General features: G+C 36.2%; 2 protein-coding genes across 2 annotated transcripts; one reads left to right on the top strand and one right to left on the bottom strand.

Annotated features, from left to right (window-relative positions):
• Window positions 1-4560: 4560 nt before the first annotated feature.
• Window positions 4561-15897, top strand: LOC108247006 (calpain-1 catalytic subunit-like). Its single transcript, XM_017434830.3, is given in 23 exon segments — window positions 4561-4707; window positions 5873-6130; window positions 6892-6961; window positions 7043-7161; window positions 7356-7489; window positions 7579-7750; window positions 7987-8061; window positions 8903-8988; window positions 9108-9125; window positions 9127-9180; window positions 9361-9521; window positions 10267-10424; window positions 10794-10805; window positions 10890-11098; window positions 11211-11250; window positions 11339-11407; window positions 13172-13229; window positions 13333-13395; window positions 13625-13692; window positions 13772-13850; window positions 14377-14493; window positions 14610-14662; window positions 15079-15897. Coding segments are annotated over 22 exon segments (2079 nt in total). The 5' UTR covers window positions 4561-4707; window positions 5873-5893; the 3' UTR covers window positions 15106-15897.
• Window positions 15898-16271: 374 nt separating this feature from the next.
• Window positions 16272-24669, bottom strand: LOC108246992 (mesothelin-like protein). The gene is made up of 24 exons (XM_017434813.1): window positions 24317-24669; window positions 23997-24187; window positions 23827-23918; window positions 23518-23648; window positions 23033-23157; window positions 22784-22910; window positions 22133-22345; window positions 21832-22002; window positions 21592-21738; window positions 21391-21440; window positions 21168-21300; window positions 20896-20978; window positions 20677-20803; window positions 20319-20509; window positions 19873-19963; window positions 19611-19731; window positions 19169-19350; window positions 18812-18967; window positions 18580-18713; window positions 18349-18482; window positions 18173-18267; window positions 17870-18086; window positions 17044-17073; window positions 16272-16887 (listed from the first exon to the last, which is right to left on the bottom strand). Exons 3-24 carry the CDS (start codon window positions 23891-23893, stop codon window positions 16784-16786), a joined length of 2829 nt encoding a protein of 942 aa, XP_017290302.1. The 5' UTR covers window positions 23894-23918; window positions 23997-24187; window positions 24317-24669; the 3' UTR covers window positions 16272-16783.
• Window positions 24670-24675: the final 6 nt, after the last annotated feature.

Here is a 24675-nt window from a genome sequence, read left to right as displayed (position 1 = left end):
GTTCTGGAGAGCAAGACTCAGAATCCTCCATGTTCTTGTTTTTGTTTGAATGCAGGAAGTGCCCCCAAAAAATATAAAACAATCACAGGAAATGGAGTCATACCACCCTCCACCCAGTCAACTCACAAAGAGTTAAGCACTCCAAAGAAAACTGTGCAAGCATATTCTGTAACGCGAATAATTATACAGTCAGTGTTGCACGGCAACTTCAACTTCAACAGGTTCATGTAGAAATTCCCATAAACCGATCCAGGTCCTAAAGCAAAGCCCGTGGATGATTAGACATGTTTGTGCTAAATCTTTGCAAAAACTGCAACTGCCCCAATAGCTCTTCAGGCTTGTGCGAGCAGGTTTGGTTTTGGTGTTTTGCTGGATCCAATTCAGAGCTCAACTTTGTTGCCAACATGTGAGGAAACTCAACTTATGTAACTACAAACATAAAGTTAAATGCCCCCGAGCTGAGATCTTATCAAATAAACTTCGAAGTTTCCGTTTTTGATTTATAAACATGGTGACAGTTATTAACAGATAAAACTGACAATTATAAATATCTTTACATTTAATATATATAGCAACACACCCACAGTACACAACACAGGCTGAGATTTTTGGTGCAGAATACAGAAAAATATATATAAATTAAATTATATAAATAACACTTATGTATTTGTGTAATAACTCTTATTTTTGAATAACCTGATTGCGTTAGTGGGAATTTAACTGAAAATATTTTTTGTTAGGAGGCAGTCACAGTATGACTTTAAAAAGATATAGTTCAGCTCTTTTGAAGTGAGGTTCAGGGGAATGGGTATGAACAATTAACATCTTACCTGTTCGAACAACCTCAGTTTAAAGAAATTGTTTCTGAGCGTCCTAAAACAGCTCCAATCTTTAAAGCTTAATAGCAGTTGATGCAAAATGTAATTTTATAAACCATTATGTTACATTTTCTGCAATTTTGCACTCTTTTTTTAAACAGTTGAACTAATTACTCAACAGTACTTTTATTCTTCTTCACCGTGTTGAGTAGACCTTTTATTCTGATTTTATTTAAATAGGAAATCATATTAAAAGTTAAATTCCTCCTCATCCACAGTGATCTAAGCAACAGAACGTGACTCATCATTTCAATCACCCATTTTACCATACAACTAGTGGAATCATTATGCTCAATTCATTTCTTGATCTGCAAGTATTTGTAAATATGCTCTATTTTGTAGTAAAACCCCCTAAAAATTTGAGTACTGTTGTCATTTTTTGAGTAAGTTTCAGAGGCTCAACTAAGCTGCGTTCCCAAAGACCAATGCATAGACTTGAGCCAATGCTAATTCCCCACAACACAGTGTTGTCTTTTATTTCTGTATAAAGATTTTTTATTGCATAGATCCAACATTTAGCTGCCGGAATGCAACCACTTGTATCACGGTTTGCTTTTTGAAAAGCTGCAGCAAAGACTAAAGCAGCAGGAAATATTTATTTTTTAAAATCAGCTATATTGACAGTTGTTGTCTGATTTGTTCACAACGCTACAGGGTCCCCTGTGAGTTACATCCAACACTAACGGATAAAGAAACGTTGCAGCAAATGTTAAAATAGCTGATGTAAAACTGCTTTTCGTGGTTGCCATTGCAGAAAAAGGACTATCTGAATGAAGTCCATTCACAGTTTCTGCAGGCTTATAGTAAAAAGATCTCATATCTCTAAAACCCACACATGCAGATTTCAAACAGAAAAGCTTCCTTAGACCCTTACTTTCTATTCAGCTTCACTGTTGTTTTTCTCATGAGTAAAATTGTAGGTTTGCAAAGTCCCATGTCAAACCAGGCAAGTAAAAACATGCAACACAGCAACAGGTTTGCTTCTTGGGTATTTTCCAAAACAATGTCTTGATATGAAATAACACTTCTCAAGAAATACCACACTGAAATGACAAGAAGCACTAAGTAAAACAAGCAAACGTAGTGAACTAGCTTCAGGGTGGACTTTTAGAACCGAGTCAGGAAAAAGCTCAGTTTCCCTTCATTGTGCAAAAACAACACAAAAAATAAATAAATAAATATAAGCCGTGTAACAATTACAGTGCAAACATAGAAGAGGTATGGAACTAAATGAGAAATACAGAATATTTCTCATAATGTCAAAAATAAGTCAACTGAACGAGTTATGAAGGGACTTTGCAGCTTGGATGTAGGAACTAATTATATTAGTCTTTATTTTTCTGTTAAACACTTTATGTCAGTTAAAAAAAAAAACTGATTTATTAAGAATCCATAACAGTCAGAATGCTGGATTCACTGCACTGCAAACGATAAAAGTTAACATCTGCAGTTTGGATGTGGATGTAGTCGAGGGGGGAGTTCATGTATAAATGAAACCCACCTTTTTTTATTAATTCACACATAGAAAAAAAAAGGTTAAAAAAGAGCTACACAAGTCAGTTTCTCAAGAAGTCCTCCACTTATCACATTACTGACTCTAATCCTTTAAAGTCCCTAAATGACATGGGATGAATGATAGAGATAAATGACAGATATGCTTCTTGGCAATAATAAAAGATCAGCATAGAAACAGTAAAAAAAAAAAAAAAGAGCTTTTGTGTGTTGCTATATAAACAAATGTGTTTTTTGGCTCAGGGAGCAACATTATTCTGAATTTTCCACTTCTTGAGAAACAGTTTCACTCAGGTAAAGTGATTCGTACAGCATCTGTCTGTGGTTCAGATAAACATAAAATACAACGAGAGAAATAAGTTAACTGCGGAAGACACGCCAAATAAAAACACCTTCTTTTATAAAAGCTCTGGTTTAACTAAAAGCCTTCAGCTGTTTAAACTAATGCAACTTTACTGATCTGTGCACAGCCTTACTTTTCCATCGGATTACTCAACTCAGTTATGCTTGCCCTGGTCTGTTTAAACAACACGTTTCACATGACCTGTTAGTGATAAAAGATCTCAGACCAACACAAATAACCACAGATTTGTGTGTAAACAACAGCATAATGTAAAGTAGACGGTGGCGTGAAGGTAAAACCGAGTTCACACAAACCACTTTGTAATTTTGGAGATTTGAGTCATTTTAAGACAGAAATCTGCGTTGGAAGTAACCACAGCTGAACTAGCTGTGAGCCAAATTCCCACGGGAGAATTTCTCCCCGATTCCCAAAACTGAGATTGCTTTGAATGGTGCCTGCTGCAGGTAAGATGCTGACTATTCATAACTCCACAGAAACCCAGTTCAGAATCTAAACTCTTTTTAAAATTTTAATTATAGAACTAACTGAGTGCTTACTTGGTCTTAAGGTAACGTGGTTAAAGTATTCATCTACAACTAGTCATCTGTGTTACCATTTTTACTTAATGAGGAAGCTTGATAATAATACACAAAAAACTCCAGACATTATGAGTTATGAGCTAAAAGTGCTCATAACTGGATTTTAAATGTGCTGCTGAAAAAGCTCCATCCCTTCCCTACGTCACAGGAAGTATTGGGACAAGCAGTAAAATGGGCTTTACCCTTAAACATCTCCTTAATAACATCTTACCTGTTGTAGATAGCGTTTTAAACTACCTCAGTTTGGAGAAAGCGTTTAATTGACAGCTCATCCAAATAGGACCAAGACCAAATGCTCAACTCCCATCTTAAAAAAGTAATTGCTGTGCTATTCTTTTCATTTCCGTGATATTTTGTGAACCTTTACACCACTGTCAATTTCATATTACACGGTTATTCCTACAGAAATAACACCGGTAGTGTCCCAGGAGGTGCTACAGTTGGCTCCTGCTATTTTTGCTTGCAAATTTCCAGAGAACTCCATGTGAGTAACCAAGTAATGCAAAATTGCTGGCATATAAAGATTTATACAACGGTGTTTGCATGATCTGCTGTAAAATTTTGTAGATTGAAGCTGTTGTAAGACAGACGCAGATGACCTTTGGTTAGGTCCCAGACGTTTTTGTGTGTGATTTATGGATGGGTTGACAACCACTGACTCTAGGAAACCGACATTTATGAGGTTCAGACACCAACCTCTCTGTTTGCTGTAACCAGATATTTTTAAGAAGTTGTATGATTGAGTGTTCTTTAATCAAAGATCTCAGTAATTTGCGCCAGGATTTCTGTTGAATTGCAAGTTCTGACAAGCAACAACGGTCATGGGGATCCAACAGCCACGGCCAACCAGGAAACTTAAACACTCACGGCTCCTCATTGTATCAACATTAAACCTGCTTGTCTTAATGTTTGTTTCTTGTTTAAACATCGTTCCACAAAGACCAGCTCATAAAAACAGAATCAGCTGTGGTTAAGTGTAAATGAAATGTTTTCAGGCTGCTGGATAGTTTGCTCACTCACTTTCAATTGTGGCGGTTGAAACTGTTTGGCTTCAGTATTCTGAGAAAGAGAGCTGAGAGCTTTGATTATCTTGTTTTTTTGTTTTAACACACTCATTAACAACAACAACAACAATAATAAAGAAACAGAAACAAGTCTGAAAACGTTAGAGGTTTTCCAAGGAATATAAATCAAGAGGAGGGAATTACAAGGAAATTTTCACCTGCATGTAAAAATTTTTGGCAACTCACCAATTCAGCAGAGCCATCAGATCTGCAGGTACTATATATACACATGAACATATGTGTGTGACTTCACACCGACTTACACCTGCTGAGCCAACCAGCCTCCATTCACCAGCACAACTTTCAGACAGGTAAGATTTTCCCTTTAATAATTGTTAACACCATGATGTTGGCTCAATTCATGCTGATTGTTATTTCAATTACTTCTTTCATTAGTAAACAGGGAAGAAAATCCATTTAAAACTGTATTTTTTCTGATTTAAAAGTGACCCATTATATAGCAAACAAAGTATTTTTTTGTGTATCAAAATGTAAATTGGAAACAAGTAAAAGAGGGGATAAAATGCAATGATAAAAACAGGATACTAATATTAATGATAACCAAGTTAAACATATCTTTTGCTAAAATTAAAAGCATCATTATAATAAAACATTTTTTTTTTTTTTTTAATGAACTTCTTTATTGTCCTGACTGGTTTTATTGGTTGTGGGGAAAAAGACTAAAATAACAGTTTTATTTTCTCAAAGTGTTAAAACCGCTGCTTTTGTTTGGGTTCATAGAATAAGAATAATATTTACTATGTTTGAAAGTACTCAGCCCATAGTTTCAAAGTACTAACCAGCCACTTTTTTGCGTACTTCTGGTGCCGGTTCCAAGTCAAGATAATTGGTGAGGGTTGCATCAGGACGGGGGTAAAACTCGTTCCAAAACACACGACTGCCGTATCGGACTGGTCAGGACCCAGGTGTTGCTAACCAGCAGGGTGTAGGTGGCGACCCCTGATAAAAGAACAGCCAAAAGACAAAGAAGAGGTTTTAAAGTACTTGTTGTTTTTTTTATTAGACCTCTAAAACCGGGTTAGTATCAGATTTATACTTTTAACTTTAATGACCCAGAGCACCTTAACTTCCTGAATGACTGCATCCTCAACCTCAAGTGCTGAGTGGCCCAAAATCTTCTGCAGTTTAAATCGGATGAGACTGAGCTAATTATTCTGGCACCAGATTCGCTCAAGACTTGTTCTGCAAACAATTACGGCTTCCTGCTAAAACCCTTTAAACCAAGCTGTAAGAATTTTTGAAAACAACCACACCCTTAGTTCTCATGTAAACCCAATTACCAAAGCTTGTTTTTGTTTTAAGCTTCTTAGGAACTTTAGGAGGGTTCGTAAAATGTTGTCCAGGAGCAATCTTCATTTATGCTTTCATTTCTTCCTGCTTTTATCATTTCAATTCACTAGTAGATTCCAAAAAAAAAAAAAAAATCTAACATTTAGTGTTTGAAAATTCTTGCAGGCAGACCTGAAAACAGCAGCGATGCCTCCTCCAGGTGTTTGCCAAAGCATCATGAATGCCCGTCACAAAAAAGACGGTTATGGGACTCTCACCAACCCAGATCGGTTCTTCCAACAAGACTACAAGATTATGAAAGAGTACTGCCTCATCAGAAATCTTAGATTTGTTGATGACATGTTCCCTCCTGACAAGAAGTCCATCGGTGAGGGGATCCTGAGCCCCACTGACATGGCCCAAGTGCAGTGGCTGAGACCAGCAGTGAGTAAACATCACTAATCATATTTAATATTAACATTTAACACAGCGGCATATTTTTAGATCCACATTTCTGATTGTGTATATGCAACTCAGCATTCACACTACTGTTTTCCTATGTTTTTTTTATAATCCAACAACTTCTACATACTTTATGGTATTTTAGTCATTCATATAGCCAATCGTTCAGCTAATTCAGGGGATGGGAGCTATCACTTCTTTGTAACCATTTAACTTAATTTACAAACATTTCTTCCATAGAAATGCATTTAGATCCTTCTAATTCCTGTAAAATATTGTTCTCTTTGAAATCTGCTTCAGCAAACCTGCACTATTTTAGTCTTATTATTCTACGGTTAGCTTTTTAGCTAGCCTTTTGCTACTTTTAGCATTCAGGTAGCCTTTCACAATTTTTAGATTTTAGCTACCATTCTGCTACTTCTGGCTTATAACTAACTTTTTGTATCTTTCAGCAAGTTTTTCTACATTTAGCTAGCCCTTTGCCAGTTATAGCTTTTAGTTATTTTGTTCCTTTTAGCTAGCATTCTGCTTCTTTTAGCTTTAACAACTCAGTTTCAGCTTCTTTCGCAATTTTCAAAGTCATTGGCACTTAGCACTCACTGCATTAAAAAATGCAACCTCTTTAGTTTGTAGTTAATTTTGTTATTGTGTACCTATTTTTTTTTGCATTAATTTTATTTCTTAACTGCTGCACAATTCCTTAACGAGGGACAAATACTTTTTTTTTTCTTCTCCATTTTCAGGAAATTGCTCCAAATCCATCATTTGTGCTTGATGGCATTTCCAGGTTCGACTTTGGTCAAGGACTTGTTGGTAAATAATTTTTTTTGGTGTTGACAGTTTCAATGGATCATATTTAATTCACTAATTTGGTGTTTTTTAACATTTTAACAGGAAATTGCTGGTTTCTTGCTTCTATTGGAGCGTTGACGTTCCAGCCCAACATCTTAAAACAAGTTGTTCCTCTTGAGCAAATGTTTGATATGAAATACTGCGGACTGTTTCATTTCAGGGTAAATACTAACTACACACCCAGTTATTGTTTTTAAACACAAATTGAAAATTAGATTTTCTTCTATATAAAATGGTAAAGTGAGAAATGTTCAGCACTTTATTGTCACAAGTTTGAACGGCTCAAAAACAGAAAACATTTGACTCTTTTCAAAACGGACACGTCTTCAGACATGTTTTCTTTTTACCTTTTCAGTTCTGGAGATTTGGGCGGTGGGTGGATGTCATCATTGATGACAAGCTGCCAACAATCAATGGGAAACTTATTTTTGTTCGCTCCAAAGACAAGAACGAGTTCTGGCCTCCTTTGCTGGAAAAGGCCTACGCCAAGTTAGTAAAACAAAAACAAAAATCAGTATATCGTTTCTCAAACATTAGAACTAATTCTTGTGCAAAATATAATATATCACCTATGTCAGGGTGTGCGGATCCTACATGGACATGACCTCTGGGACTCCTGCAGAGGCTATGAGGGACTTCACCGGTGGCGTCCACATGTGTATCCCGCTGTCCAAACCTTCAAATCTGTGGAAGTTGCTGTGCAGAGCTGGAGAATCCAAGACACTCATGAGTTGTGGCACACATCGAGGAGTAAGAAAAAATAAATTACCACACAGAGACACTATTTTCTTATCTTATACTGTTTGCATTTTGTTTTAATTTGAGCTTCCACTGCTTAACAGAGTTCCTAATTCTTCATATTAATCCATTTAACCAAACTGAATATATGCTAAAAAAATACACACCACTAAAACACCAGTTTCTGCATTTTATTATCATCAATTATACTTTTAAACAACGTCTTTGTAAATGTATTTGACTTTTAGAAGACGTCTACCAACACTGTGTTACCAAATGGATTGGTCCAAGGACACGCCTACACTGTAACAGGTTTCAAACAGGTAAATGCACTTTAAATTGGAGGTAACTAATAATACTGCTTTAACACACAGATGGATTTTGGATTGTTCCAGCTTCCAACTAGTTCCCAACAGACACAGCCCAAAGAGGTATTACCCTAAAGCCAGTATCTCACTGGGCTGCGACTGTTGCCATCTAGTTAGTGACTCAAAATTGCAAGAAAATGGGCAATTTTTTTTCTTTTACTGCAATCAAACTGAATGTACAGGGTTTGCAAATAGCGACAATACTGATAGCCTCCGCAACTCACATAAGAAAATTAGGAACTTTGAGACATTTTATACACTCCCTTGCAAATGGCATTCACCAAACAGTACCCAACAGTCCCAGAGCAGTGAGACAAATTGAGAAGGGTTTAAGACAGGTTCCAGTCACCTGCAACAACTCTGACTATTTTGAGAGCTAATTAGTTGCGCAAACTCTTTTAAACAAGTTCAAAAATCCTGCAACACATGAGAGAGGGTGTAGAAACCCATTCTAACGTTTCCAGACGTTCTGGAAACTCCCTCATGAAGACCCAACTTGTCACCAACAGCTCAGTGTAAAATAAGCAGGTCACTGTTGTTGTTTCTTAATGCACATGTGAAACGTGCCTTAATGCTGTAATAACATGGGATGTTCAGTACATTTGCCGTTTATGTGAAACATGTAGTCTGGAGTAAGCTCTAAGCTTTAGAATAATATAGAGAAACAGTTAAAGACTTAATGTTATTTCTTATATTTACACACACAAAGTGTATTAAACTAATAGACGACTTTGCATCCTGATAACATTCATCCTGCATTTAAATCAGTATTTTTCTGTTAATGATATCCGATCAGATTGTGAGCCAAGGAAAAGTTGTGAACCTGGTTCGCCTGTGGAACCCCTGGGGCAAAAGAGAATGGAATGGAGACTGGAGTGATCGGTATTTACAGTCTTAGATTTATAAAGACAGGGTTCAGAGATTATTTTCTAATGACAAATTAAAGTTAAATTACCATACGATAGTTTTCGCATGATAATACATCTCTTTCTGTTTTCTAGATCCTCTTTGTGGCAAACTGAGCTCTGCTGATCGTAAAAAGTGCCTTTCAGTGGCTGATGATGGAGAGTTTTGGTAAGCAAATTTAATAAGATGATAAGAAATTACTTTCTAATAAAACATGCTATACTATGAATGTACATTTTTCCTCATGAAATGTGATTTTTGACTTTTTAAAATGAGTGTTTATAAAACTGTAATACGTGTTGAGAGCTTGTTAAAAAATTAACAATAAAATTTACCTAATGTGATTAGGATGACCATGGAAGATTTTTGCAAGTTTTACAGCGATATTGACATCTGTGGCATGAGTCCAGACTTCCTTGATGAAAACTCGTCCAGTCACTGGAAGACATCTGAGTATGAAGGACGGTGGGTCGCAGGAACCACAGCTGGAGGCTGCTTCAAAAACAAAGGTATTTATATCATTACATGACACTCGTGTAATGTCCAGTTGCCTGTAAATGAACATAAGTGCACAACAACCGAAGTCAGAAGAATGAATTCTTGGTGTCACTAAATATTGTTTAATACTGAATCAACTAAACTGTAACTTAATGAAAGCTGGTTTAGTTAGAATATATTGCAAACATTTCATAATTTCACACAAACTCCACAAAGAAATGTGCCCTGTGCATAAGTGTTTTCATTTTCTGGGGACTCCAGTTACTTCCCACAGACCAAAACCATCCATATTAGGTAAACTGGCTACTGAAGTTTTTTTTTGACAAACTGTCCTTTTGGCTTAATCTAAATGAAACGTACCATCAACCTGGCCATGACATCCTAATATCATATGGAAATCAGAAACTACAAATACCAAACATCCTTTAAACTCAGTAATAAAATTTTCATCCACAAAGGTTTGGGTTTGAGCTGCTCTTAAGGATGTTTGCAGACTTTTCAGGCAGAACCAGTTGATGAATTTCTTCTTTAGAGTGTTATACTTTCTAAACTGAAAACAACTAAGGATTGAACTCAGATCATATAAAAGCTTTATTATTATTAGCCCAAATTTCTCAAGAACTTAAAAAAGTTGAAACCTTTCACCTCTAAAACTGAAGTTTAACTTTGCTCTGCTCCTCCCCAAAGTCAATGAAACAAAATCCTAATTGATCTGTAGAATTAACTGAACACACTTCCTCTTTTTTTGCATTTCAGGCAGTTTCTGGACAAATCCACAGTATCGCATCAAAGTCTGCGAGAAACCTTCAGAGAACAATGACGCAAAAAACATCCTGGTATCTCTCATGCAAAAGCCTGACAAGAGGAACAGACGTCTGGTGCAAAGCCTCCACATCGGGTTAGCTATATTCCAGGTAAAAATGGTTTATTATGTACATGTGCAGGGAAAGCAGTCGTACTTGTCAGACTTAGAACTACAAGAATTTGTGCGACCATGCTACAAAACAAAATACTGCCTAAAAATTTGTTTTGCTTGTGTAAAAAGAAATAATCACAACAACTAACAATGAATAATTGTTTAGAAATGCAGACAAATTTAAATCAATCTGAGTAAAATGTTAAAGATCTGGTATTAGCTGGATAAGATGCAGGTCTAAGTTTTGTTATGAGTTTGTTTCATATTTTCAGTGATTCTTTTCTTGCTTATTGTTCTCATTTTAGTCTAATATCCATACTTACTGAATCTCTTTCTTTCTTTTTTTGTTCTGGCAATTCCCTTCAAGATCACTGAACAAGTAAGAAACGATTTAATCTCAGTTCTTCTAATTCCAAAAACAGCAGCGATGTTATGAACCTGGAACTTTGGTATGTTCCTGCAGTACAAAACGCACAACGGGAAGTTTCCGGCCTCGTTCTTCAGCAACCAAACACCCATCGCTCAAACTCAGACCTACATGAACGCACGGGAGGTAATGGAATTCCTGTTGCTGAAAGCAGGAGAGTACGTTATCGTCCCGTCAACATTTAACCCAAACGAGACGGCCTCCTTCATCCTCACCATCCTCTCCAGGGAAGACACTCACTGCTAGTATGTTTACATTAAGTCACAGATTTATTTAGGCTCAACAATCAGAACACCTGCATAAAGGAGTTCATAATGAAGACACTAATTCTGTGTGAATGTTTGTTTTTCTTCACAGTGAAAACTCTAGTCACCACCGGCATGAGTCAATTGAGAAAGTTTGTAAAAACAGATTTATTTGGATAACAATTTGTTGTCTTTTTAAATCTTGCTGTGATTAACTGAACTCTATTGCCATGTTTACAGGTCAAGAAAATTAAGAACAAGAAAGACAACGAAAATAAAAAACAACTTTTCCGCCAGTTCTCAGACAAGGTAATTTCCTTTAACTCAAATCACAATAAAAACAAACTTGACTTTTTAATAAATCATTTCTTTTTCATTCTGTGAAAGTAAAAATTTAGACTCAGGGTAGTTGCACTAATTCAAGTTAAGGATAAATTTTGTGGACAAATATTCTGTCCTTTTTTAAAAAGAGTGAGTTGTTTAATAAAAACACCTAATAACACATTTTGTTGTGGAAAAATATTAAAAATTCTGCAACAGAAACCCAACGTAATGTGTCACTGGATTTGTTAAACTCTCAAAACATCCTAAAAATGATTTGCAACTATAAACTTAACCAACTTTTAAAAAACAATTTATAAATAAAAAAGGTGTAGAAACGTCAATTTAAATACATGTAATTGTTTCACTTTAAAACAGTAAACAGTACAGATATACACCGGTCTCAAGATGGCTGCCATGTCCAGTGTTTCAGTAGTAGTATGCTCTTCCCAATAAGAGCATCCAACATACACGGAGTTCGGCCCTTCACAATAAGAGTCCCGAACATATATCTCAAAATACTCAAAACATGCGAAGCTTACAATAATAGCTTATGCAGCGTTATGTCCAATTAACCACAATGATATTACCAACAAGAGTGTCTAAAAACAAAACAAACAAACCTCAAACACAAAGTCAGAAAATGTTCAACTCATATATTGAAATTTACTTGTAATTACCATAACTGCACAGAATTTCTTGACACAATCAAATCAAAACAGGTTCATAACCACAATGATAACCGATATTTAATACTGGTGAGCTTAACTAAACGTGTGATGTGTTTTGAGATGTGCATACCTTAAAATAATACAAAAAAACTCCAGCTGTTACGGTTCAGCTACCGATCCTTCTCCGCAGATACCCGGATGGGTACAATGCTAACACTGTTAGCCCGTCGTCCTTTCGCCGAAACAAGAGCCACAATTTTCCGTTTATCATTTAAAAATCGTTTTTTTTGTGCCCTCGGCTTCTTCACTTTCAGGTTTCTTCACAAATTCGCAAAATAAAAGGGATGAAAAAGAAAAAGAAAAAAGAATCCACCGAATGTTTGCTAACGGTCGCCATTGCTCCATCCGCAGTGCGCCAACTGCCCCGATGTGACGTCACGTTACGTCAACTCTGATTGGCTGAAGATTTCGGCCGAATACAATTAGCCTGAATGAGACGCAATTTTAAGGGGGTGTGGCCTAACACCTGTCAATCACTCACCCAGCGAGCTATAGATAAAATCTTCTGCAGTGTTTGGGCTGTAAAAAACAAGCCCATTTAGAAGGGTTCTGCGTTTTTCTCGTGACTGTTTGGTGATGATGCTGTTCAGACTTCATGTAAATGTAAAACAATCAGTTTAAACCTAGTTTTTCATTAATTTTCTTATCTTTTAAATCTTTATTGTAATAGTTAGGGAGGGCTTAGCCCTGCAAGCCGATTTATACCACTCATCTCTGGTTACTACAGACTGCATATAATACAATTAAAGAATATGTTTGCATTTCCACTCTTTTAGTGAAGTCCCCCCCCCCAAAAAAAAAAAAACAATTCACCTTTTAGTACTTTTCACAAATATAGGTTTCTTCTTGTTTCAAACATGACACAAGAAAGAGCATCAAATGGCAGTTAAACCAACAGATATAAGGAACATTTTTGTAATAAAGAGACATTTATCAGGCAAACACAAGTTATGTTTTTATTTTTTGATGAATGTTTGTATGTGAGATGCTGCTAGTTTGAAGTAAATTGTTCATTTTTCAGTATGAAGAGGTGGATGCTGAGCAGCTGCAGAAGCTTCTGAATGAACAGATCTTGAAAGGTTTGATCTATAAACAATACCTAAAAAACAGTGATCATGTATATTCTTTTGATTCTGTCTAAATTATTGCTGTAAATAATTACACATATGGCTTTGTTAACAGGGGATTTAAAGTCTGGAGGCTTCAGCATTGATGCATGTCGCAGCATGGTTGCACTGATGGACATATCCTTTGACATACTGGACCATAACTCACACACTGCAGATAATAACATCACAGTTTGTCTTACAGGAACCCTGAAAAGACTCGGAAAACCCTGAACTTAACTGTGGTTACATAAAACTAAATTTAAGGTGTATGAAAGTGAACTCTTTTTTTCATATGAGACACATTTCTGATATTAGGGGTAAGTTTACCAGCTGCAGTTATTTTCCTTAATGGTGCATTTTAAAGTCATCAACTACAGGGAAACTGAACGGTGAAGAATTTGTGCGTCTGTGGAACAAAGTCATGAAATACAAGGTAGAAAAGATGAAGTGAAGCTCAAATAAATCGGCACATTGGTTTATCTGCATTAAGTATTTTTTTCTTCTTTTATCAGGATATTTTCTACCTGACTGACACGGACAAAACAGGAACACTGTCACTGAGTGAGCTGAGGAACGCCTTCATAGCTTCAGGTAAATTTGAACTAGAATAAAATTTAAATAAATTTACTCATAAGTATTAAAATAAAAACTGGATACCCACTAACAGTGGTGAAATTTACCTCTAGTTAACAAAGGTCTTTTGGGGTTTGCTCTTTTCTTGAGTGAGTTATTTGTTTCTGGAATAATACAAAACTCAAAGTTGAAGAGAAAGCTTGTCCATTTTCTATGTGCAACATAAACAGCAATATAAAAATACAAGTCTAAGGCCCTCAATATACAACTATAGATAAGTTTTAATAAAAAAAATCATCAAGGTGTAAGAGCTAAGAGCCTCCATGGCAATTAATTTATGATGTCCAAACAAATAACAACATTCTTTTTTATGTCTTAAGGTAAGAAAGTTTAGATTCACCAAGGATTTAAATATCATTTCAATGGTTAAACAGAGGTTACAGTTGGACTTTTATTAACCTAACACATGAATATGTTCAGGAGGGTTTCTGAAACATCTTAGATCAAACTGAGATAAACTCTTTACATTGTGTGTTTTTCTCAGAAATAAAAACCAGCGATGAGATTCTCAACCTGATGGCTCTGCGTTACGGTGCCTCCTCTGGTCACATGACTCTGGAGAGCTTCATCAGCCTCATGCTCCGTCTGGACTGCATGCTGAGTGAGTGAAGACACAAATAAGGGCCGACTGATGTGCTGCCGTCTGTACAAAAATGTTTAACCTCTAAGGTTTTACAAAGGATGAGGATCATTTATGTTCTGTGTGTTACTCAACAGAAATCTTCCAACGGATAAGTGATGGAAAATCCATGAAGCTTGATGAGACTGAGGTAATTAGGGCTTCTTATTGTTTATTTTTATAAACTTTTCCTCTATTGCTTTACATAAATTTATGTAGAATATAATTTTACTCAAATTCAAACTCAAAAAAGGAAGATTTACATAAATAAATACACTTGAAAAATTATTGAATATAAAAATAAAAAATATGTAGGTTAATAATAAATGACTGTTTGTATTACCAGAATAACACTTTATTTATTTTAAGAGAATATTCTTCTTTTGCTACAGCTGTGCATTTCAGATAAACCTACCACACACTTTATCTTCATTTTCATAAGCTTTATAATTTGTCTGATATTAAACTAAATGTCATTTTATAGTCAGATTAAAACAGAATAAGAATGTAACAATGATAAAATATGAGCTGAATTGTTTATATAAAGCTTCCTCTGTTTGTTTCCAGTGGTTGGGCCTTTCGATGTACACATGAACCAGCAGGGAAACGAGCCACACGGATTATCTGCGCGTACAGAAGAAGACACCAAAATCTTTCCTTTTGGGTACCTATATGTACATTCATCTCTTAGTAAATAAGTTCTTACACTGCAGTGCACAAAAACCTTGTAAACAGAATGAATACTGCAACAACATTTTACTTATTTTTGTTCTTATGTTTTTTGTTAAATCATTTGGATCTTAATAATAAACTTATTAAATACAGTCATTATATTAAAACAGGAAAGTAAACACTTTTATTAGGATAAAACACAAACTTTATTGTATTTACGTCAGTAAATGTTTCTAATGGTTTAACTCATTGTTTGAGATGATTTTATTGTTTATAAACTATCAGTTGTATCTTTTGAGATATTTTCATTTTCTACAGTGTTTCTTAATTTTAGGCTGTGCTTGTTTATTATGTTGCATAAATGACAAACATCCATGTTGAGCCAAAATGTTAAGTTCTTTTATTGCATGAAAAAAAATATACACAAAATAAAATTTGATTCTGTTGAAGTGTGTGAATTTTGCAGAACTGAGCCTAAATAAACCTAAATAAATTTGTTTAAATGTATTTTTTCTGTGAAATGTTCAGTAATCTTTTAAGAATAACTGTCTGCATATGTTATTAAGGAGGTTTATGTTCAAAATAACATCGTGGAAATTGTTGCTTTAGCTTCTATTGTCAAAGTAAACCACTAAATTAGTTTTGTTTTTCTTTTGTTGTTTGTTTTGACAAGTTTGCATCTTACTGTAACTCTAATAAAACTAAAAAAACACAGTGAGTGTTGAGTGACTTTGAGGAAATTTGCTGAAGAAGCTGAACTGTTAAAGCTAAAAGCATCAAAACGCTCTTGTAGTCAAAGCGTTTACTTTTTTTTTTTAATCTAATACTCAAGCTCATGTCTTTGATCAAGATGAACAATTATTGCAGCAGTCACCCCAGAACTGCTTCCAGAAGGTAAAACTTTGACTTCATATTTAAAACTTAGCATAAATCTGGTGCTAATTTGCAAATATCAACAGACAAACTTGCTGAACTTAGATGGGGAGTTTGACAAAATAAGCTAAATATCAACAGGTTTGATGCGAAGGCGGTGCAGAACTTCAGCATATATGTTCACAGAGGCTGCTCAGAAAGACAACACACAAGAATTTTAGATGCAATAGTGAAAATTTATTAATTCAAAGAAAAGGATTATAGTTTAAGATATTTTAGGTTTAAAGGTTTAAGCAAACATGCACTACAGTGTTTCATATATTTAACTGGATAACAGCAGTTTCAACTTTTCAGATCAATACATATTAAGCATATTACATTTTACTGAAACCTTGAGTTTTGTGCAGTTTACTTAGAAAATAGTTTAGTACCCAACAACAAAGTTAAAAGTTTTAGTTATTTAGTTTTTAATATATTTAACTTTAAATATCAGTTACAGTTAATCAAATCAATAAATCAAAACACAACATTCTAACAAGCTTGAGCTTTTGTAAATTAGTTATAAATTAAGTTACATGATTTTACAACTTACCAATAAAATGAAGTACTGATTAAACTGACAAAAAAACAAAAAAAAGATCTAAAGAGAAAAATCAACATGTGAAAATTAAAGAAAAAAATGACTGAATCATTGTTGGTTTTTGAGTTGCTGAAGTCATGGTTTGGTTTAAGCTGGTAGTCGAAGAATCTGCAACAAAGCCGTCAGCAAAACAGACAAGACCACAAATGTTGGAGACGGTCCAACCTTCTGTCCTCCACTCGTGGACGAAGCTGGAAATCAGACACGTTTAGGATTCAACAATCCGCTTTTTAAATTATCATGACTTATATGAAAAATATTGTGAAGAACTCCACATAAAAAATTAAATAAATAAGAGAAATCTGGTCAAAAGAGTAGAATCGAACTGAGTGAAAATATGCACTCACCTTGTGTTGTCTTTGGGCTGCTGGTGGTTCCTGCAGATGAGAGGAGATACAGAGAGTTAGCGCCCTCTTGTGGCTGTAAACAGCATCACCTGAACTGAACAATCTCAGACAGAAACTGAAGCTTCCTGAACAGGAAGGCACTGTTATGTATTACAATAAAGGCTGTATGAGCATCTTGAATTTTTTGTCTGTTCTTTATTTTAAAGATATTTTGAATATACTTGTGTTTTTGTGTGATTGTGCCAACATAAAAGATTGTTTTAGTAGAGATACAGGTGTGAAAGATTGTCCAAAATACAAAAGATTGGGAAATGCTTGTGCAGTTAGTGATTATTAGTTTTTTTCTTTGGTGTGTTCCTCTTCTATGTTACTACCTCTGCAGCTTTGGAGAAGACCCCTTTCCTTCTCTCAAGAAGCCCACAAAGTTTAGAGAAATTGTGGTTGTTTATAACAAAGACTGTTAATATAATAAGTCAGTGGTTTAGAAACATTGTGAGAGTTTGATAATCCTGCGAGTGACAAAACAAAGCTTCACAAAGGCATCGAAATATCTCACTGCAGTACTTCTGTTTTGAAAGATCAATACTGCTTTGAGCAGAACATCTCTAGTTTGAGGTTTACCAAGTAGTATACTAGTTAAGTGGACAGGCATAATTATACAAGCTGTGACATGTTTCTAAAGTGATACAGTAAAACAGTTGTGATATCGTCACATAACCTTCTGTTCTTCAAATGCAAATGGCTGTGTCGTGTCAAAGGGGTGGTAGTGTAATGTGTAATGTAAGTGTAATGTCACTTAACACACACAGAAGCTTTGTGTTTTTACCTTGCACTGTGGCCTCATGGCTAGTTGCAGTGCCCGGACTGGAGCTTGTGCTGGGTTCTGCAGTTGTCCTGTTGGTCATGAGACCCACACCCAGTTTGTCCAGATCTGACTGCAGCTGCAGGTTCACCCACGTCTGAATCATAGTATCGTTCTCAAACAGCTTCAGATCTGGTAGATGTTCACCTATGAGGCCTAGGACGTCGGTCACAGTCAAACCCTGTGTAGAAAAAGCAGAAACTACTGTAGTCTCTTATCCTAGTAACATTTATGTGCCGTGCTGTTTTTCTCATTATGTATACTTACAGTTATCACATTAGGATCCAGACTTCTAAAGACATCAACGTCCATGTTGATGTTTTGTGTTGATAATTTTACAATGTCCATCAGAGGAGCTCCACCTAACAGCATGGAAAGATAAACCAATTTAGAGAACAGTTCTGTAATAAAGAGCTAGAAATAGTAGATCCAAGTATTCTCACCTAGGTAGCCTTTAATTAGATTGTAAAAGTCTTGTGGGTTGCCACTTAGTGAACTGAAGGAGGTGTTGCTGATCTCATACAGGACTTTCTTCTGCTCAAGTGAACATGCTGCCACATTCAGAAGTTTGGCATTCCTGAAGAGGAGAAAGTTAAAGTCACATTAGGAGTTAGAAAAGAAAAATATATAGTCTCTGAGAATATTGTTGTAACTCCTCAATTGCTGACACCTACTTGATACTGTCTGGTGTGATGGTTCTCAGTGTGCTGGTGTCTAATGAGCACAGGTTGGAGTCAATAACATTCAGCTCAGTGCTGCCCAGGGTGTTCCCAGAGGTACTCAGATACTTCATGATGATTTCTTTGCTCTGAACAACATGAAGGAAAGCATGTCAAGAAATTATACTCATGTACAAGTTTGAGAACCTTAAAGATTTTGAAGTTTTTACAGTCTGTATCCTCATACCTTTGCTGGGTCCCAGGTTCCATCTTCAGTTTTCATGAGAGCTGCCAGGGTGTCAACATTAGTGATGTTCCATTTAGAGATGTCATCAAGTGACGCCACACGAGACACTGAACCAAGCACTTGTACGTCCTGATCAGAGACTCCAGATGGGTATGCCTGGAAGTGCAGAGAATGTGTAGTAGCATATAAAATGTGTTGAAATGGACCTGGAATCTTATGTGTACAAACAATAATGTTCAGATTTGTAAGTTCCAACTTAATAAAATGACGGGTTTGTCATTAAACTCTCTGGGTTCGTTTTATCCAGGAAACACATTTTCCCCTCATCCACCAAATTTACACATATTCCAAAATTACCTGGTTGAGTTTCTCCAGAATGACTTTCTGGAAGTCGTCATCATCCACTTTCTCACAGATAGCATTCAGGTTTTCTTTCAGGACAGGAACGTCCAGGCAGAGGTCAAACTGAGTCAGATCGTAGCCGAAGGGGAAGGAAGGATCGCTGACAGTAACTCCAGTGATGTTGCCCACTGTGCAGCCTAAAAATACCAGAGCTAGTGAGATCGCTGTGAAAGCTAATGCAGCAGATTATGGAGGTTTTAGCAACACTTGATAAATATAATAAACTGATCATTTGTTTTGTAAAAAGATTTATCTCCTAATTTGTAATTTTCATCATTTTCACTTGAGCCCACATGAACTAACCTTTTTATGACACAGTATACAAAGCTATATAGTGACAAAAAGTACTCATTTTAAAATGAACTGTTTCAGCTCCAGTGTTAAAACTAATGTTTACCTGCTGCTCTTCTTGCAACAAGAGGGGTGACCTGTTTGAACAGCTTCTTGAGCTTCTTCTTCTGAGTCTTTGCTTTCCTCAGATTTGGCATGAAGCCTTTAAGGAATCTTTTCTTTGTTGTCTGAAGAAAAAAAACAAAACACAACTTTAAATACAGTTTCACTCAAATGATAATAAAATGTAATATTTTTGAATTGGAAAATTCAAATAAATATTATTACATCAAATTTTGTCAATAAAGAAAAAAGAAACAAAGACATACAGCTCTGAAGTGACCCCAGATGTTTCTTGTGAAGTACAGAGGAAGATTTCCCAGGTCCTCTAGTGTTTGCCGGTTCCAGGTGGCGACATTTCTACAAATTGAAAATTGAACTTTTAAAAACTACTTTGCTACCAAAAATAGGATATTGGTAATAAAGATGACTATCGAAGAATAGAATAAAAACAATAAGTATTAGACGGTGATTTGGGCTCTGTTAAAGGCGTGCAACAATTGATTGAAAATACAGTTTCTCTAGATTATATCTACTATCGAACAATGTTTGGCAGCATGTATGACCAAATAACTACTTTAGCTGCTTGTCTTGACCGTGAATGCAGCTCCAGGCTAAATAAATTCTTGTGTATTTTTTAACAAATCACCCAAAATAGTAGAACATCAGTTCAATTTTAATTTGCAGACTGAACAACTAGATTTGGTTTTTGTACCCGTATTTTGTGTTCCCAGACAGCAGCAGCCTCTCCATAGCAGCGATTTGGCTGTCAGTGAAGTCCTTGCAGGCTTTGAGTTTTTCCAGGATGAGAGGATCCGAGTTCTCTATGTAAGAACTGTCCAGAGTGCAGACCATGCTCCCCAGAACCTCCAGGTTGTCAGTGCTCAGGCTTAAGCCATTTATACCCTAAAGAAATAAAACATACAATCTGTAAGTAAAGCTCTTCCATCAAACTACCACTACAGCCTAAGTAGTGACACTCATTAGTATTATTTGTTGTTCTTATGAGTAAAACATGTATTTGTTACATGTTGCAGTCTTTCTCATTCATTCTTCATTTTACTGGCACTCACCAAGCAGGTCTTGGCTTCACTGAGCTGCTGTTGCCCTTTGTTCAAACTACTGGAGGCCACCATGAAGTCTGCAGCACCCAGTGCAGAAAAGTAGGACCTGCAGTTGCTTCTCTGGACATCCTTAGTGCTGTAAGGAATTCATTAAAAAGAGTTGGAAAATCAGCAAACAAATCTTTACTTTTCTAAATCAGAAACATCCTGAGTTCAATTCAGACTTACCTGAGGTACAGAAGCATGTCTGAGGGATAATCTGTGAAGTTCTGACTGAGTTCTCCTTGGAGCAGGTTGTACATGCAGGTCAGCTGGAAGTAAAGATGGCAGAATGTGAAACAAGGGAAATTCTCATTTGAATAAAAGAGGAGAATATCTATAGACTGTTAGAGAATCCTAACTCTGAGGTTAACATTCTGTTTATGATTTACTTCTTACAACCATCTGTTACTCTGCATTTAATTTTAATAAAAGTATTATTAGATTCTTGTAGATTATACCTGTGGCTCTTTCAGTTCCACCTTGGCTCTGCCTTTCCTCGGCCTGCATGCACGGACCAGCTGCTTGATCTTAGTTCTTGTCATTTTCTGCACTGATGTGCATGTGAAGCCTTGCAGCACAGATGTGGACAGCCTACAAAACCACAAAAATAGTTAATATGCTTAAAGAAAAAGAAGAAAAACAAGTTGAATTAAAAAACAGCTGCAGGATTTGTTCACTTACTGCTCAATGTCAAAGTCTGTTTCAGACAGAGTCCAAAGGAACATGTTGGACTAAACAAACAAGAAAAAAATAAAGAGGTTCAACCAATTTGTAAATTAATTTCTGGGTGAAATGCAATAACAATGAACACAGAATGTAATTTTTTAACAACTGAAATATACGTCCACATATTAGCATGTACAGTAACACTAAAGCACAGACCTGATCTCGTGTCCACGTCTTCTTGTTCAACACGCTGATGTCTGCAGGCCCCTTAGGAAATACCAGCACAGATGGTGGGATCTCAGGCGCTAAGACGTCAGGGACATTCAGCACCACTTTGGCTGGACTTGAGTCCACAGAAATGATCTGTTGAGTAGTTAAATGCATTTTAATGTCAATCATATGCTTTAGATATTGTTTGGTATTTTTTATCTTTATGATAACCTGCAAACTTTGTACCTTTTTGACAAATGTTCCCTGCAGAACCTTTGGAGCTTCCACCATGTTGGAAACAAGGATGGGGTTTTTGGAGGCAGTGAGAAGCTCAGAAGCTGTGATCTTCTCTATGGACTTTGAAGGAAGTCCAACAACAAGAGAGCCGAGGGATTCCAGGGAGGCTGCACTGTTGATCTGCCGATCACATTTTCATCCATTTTAAACTTTGTTCTCTTAACTTGACACACTTTATTTTAAATGAAACATTTAAAAAGTTTTATTTATCTCAATCTACATTTATAACAGTTTAAATCTAAGATCCTACCTGGTAGCCTGAGGTGGTGATGGTTTGGACGATGGTTGTGGCCTTGTCCTGACTCCATGTTGTCACTGAGCCCAGAGTGGACAACGAGACAACCAGCTTTGGCGAGGACACTGAAGAGATCTGAGCTTTGGTCAGGCTCGATGAGGCATTCCCAAGATTTACAAATGTTTGGTCTGTGATGGTTTTGAGGTTGGACGCCAAAGCAGCATTTACCTATTGAAGACAACAAATCTGGCATTAATTTACTGCAAATAATTTAGTGTGAAAACTCTTGAGCACGCATCTATGACACAACAATCAATTTCCTCCAACAAAAAAATATTTCAGAATAATGTTAAAAGATTACTCTAAAAAAAATTATCTACTGGAGTCTTTTGAAACAATGGTTATTGAGAATTCTAAACTACTACTTTTCACTCCTCTTTTTACTCCTCAGTTTTGGTGCAAAGATCATGATAGCTTGTATGTAAACAAGAACAAGAGCTAAAGCTAACAATGTTTTTATTAGCATCTTATGTGTAATATCTTTCAGCCACCATATGGAGGCCGGCAGCTCCAGCTTCTTGCTCTGAGCGAGACAGCTGCTGAGCAGAACTTTTAAACTCTGTTGAAGTTTCTGTGTAGGAACTCTTTGAGTTTTAAGGCTGGTACCTCAGGGTCTACAGTTCTACTGCAGAATTCCTTCCTCCTGTCCAGAATGACCATGGTGTCAGCTTCATTAAGAGAAGAATACGCCGAAATTGGGATGTCAGGGGAGCACAACAAAATACCAGGAAGACTGAAAGACAAGGGACACATTACCTAACTTTGTGTGCACACAGGTATTTTATTAGGTAAAGTGGCTTTAATTTACTTCACTAATGCATTTGTGTGTGTTTTTGTGAAATGGTAGATACTTACTTCAAAAGGCTGAATGTTGGGTTGAACGTGAAAAGCTGTGTGATGTAGTAGTTTATTACATCCTGTGAAATTGCTCTGTTGTTGAAAAGCTCCAGATTGGCTTTGTTCTCCAGGAATGCCTCAATCTTTAAAGACAAATGCATAAATAAATATTAATAACTCAGGTAAGCACAGACAATTGTTACTTGAGGAGAATTGGTTTAGGTATTTGGTAAAACCAAGGACACAATAAGACACTGGATTGACAGAATGTACTGACTTTGCATTTCATCTGACCATATGATGATTACCAATAATTGCTGGCAACACTTCCTTAGATCATCCTTGACCTCAAGGTCATATTAGGATATATTATTGGGTTATTATTTGGGTTAATCTCAAAAATGTCTAATTCCTGCTCTCCCTTACATGGCTACTTGATTAGGAAAGGGTTGAACACATATATGTAAACTATATATGTGTACAAATATAAAATGAGAACATACCTGAGAGGCGGACACAAAGCTGGTGATATCATCCAGAGTGATAAAAGTCACAAAGCTGCCGATGTAATCGACAAACCAGGAGGTAGAGTTGAGTTCTGTATCATTGGGATTGTAGCATCTGACTCCAGAGCCTGCAGATAGAAGAGAGAGTCATCAGCAAATCTTTTTACCAATGTTCAAATAATACAACATTTATGTGCTAATATGACAGATATAAATAAAGACAAGTGAATAAAGTGCTTAATCATAAACATTGTAAAAATTTAAGCTGAGGTCTTGAAAAATGCACTATTGAAAACAAATTCTTACCATCGTTAAAATAGCTCCTGATGGTGGCATACACATCCTCCCGTCCAAAATCAGAACTGGTGTACATGAAGTTATTTCCCAGAAAAGACACTCTGTTGAAAGAAAATCATGTAAACTGAGTTGTGTTCAATTCTTCTAGATAACTTTATGACTATGACAAAAAGACTTACAATCTCTGGAAGGCAAAGCAGGAGGCGTTCTGTACTTCAGCAGGGCTGATGAGACTCTTCGTCAAAAATCTCAAGTAGTTTTTCAACCGAACGTCAAACCACAAATTTGCCTCAGATCTACTGTTGCTCCTCAGAGCAAACTTCCAAACACAAGGGAGGATCACCTTCTTCAAATCATCAGAAACATTCTCCTAAAAGGTCATACAGATGTAAGTAAATATTATTAACACAGTAAACACACACGAACAGATGCTCACTTGAATGCGACAACAAACGTAAAATTGTATGTTTTTGGTCATATTTTAAGATTAGGAACATACCGTTTCAAGGAAGGTAATAGTGTCACTATAGTTGTTGAAGTTGGCACAGACATCAGAACTATTAGTTACACCAATGGTTACAGATGTCTCAGCACCAGTTGCAGGATTTGTTGCTTCAGTCACACTGCTAGTTCTAGCACTGGGTCCTGATGTTCCAAAGTTTGTTGCAGGATTTGTTGAAGAGATCCCAACACCAGTTGCAGTAGTTGTTGTTCCTGTCACACTGCTGGTTTCAACATTGGGCCCTGATGTTCCAAAGTTTGTTGCAGCATTTGTTGAAGAGATCCCAACACCAGTTGCAGAAGTTGTTGTTCCTGTCACACTACTTGTTCCACCAGTGAGCGCTGATGTTTGAGAGT

Source organism: Kryptolebias marmoratus, linkage group LG10 (assembly GCF_001649575.2).
Source record: "Kryptolebias marmoratus isolate JLee-2015 linkage group LG10, ASM164957v2, whole genome shotgun sequence".
Lineage (NCBI taxonomy): Eukaryota > Metazoa > Chordata > Actinopteri > Cyprinodontiformes > Rivulidae > Kryptolebias > Kryptolebias marmoratus.
Note: the sequence above shows the minus strand (reverse complement) of the source record. Positions and strands in the feature narration are given on the sequence as shown.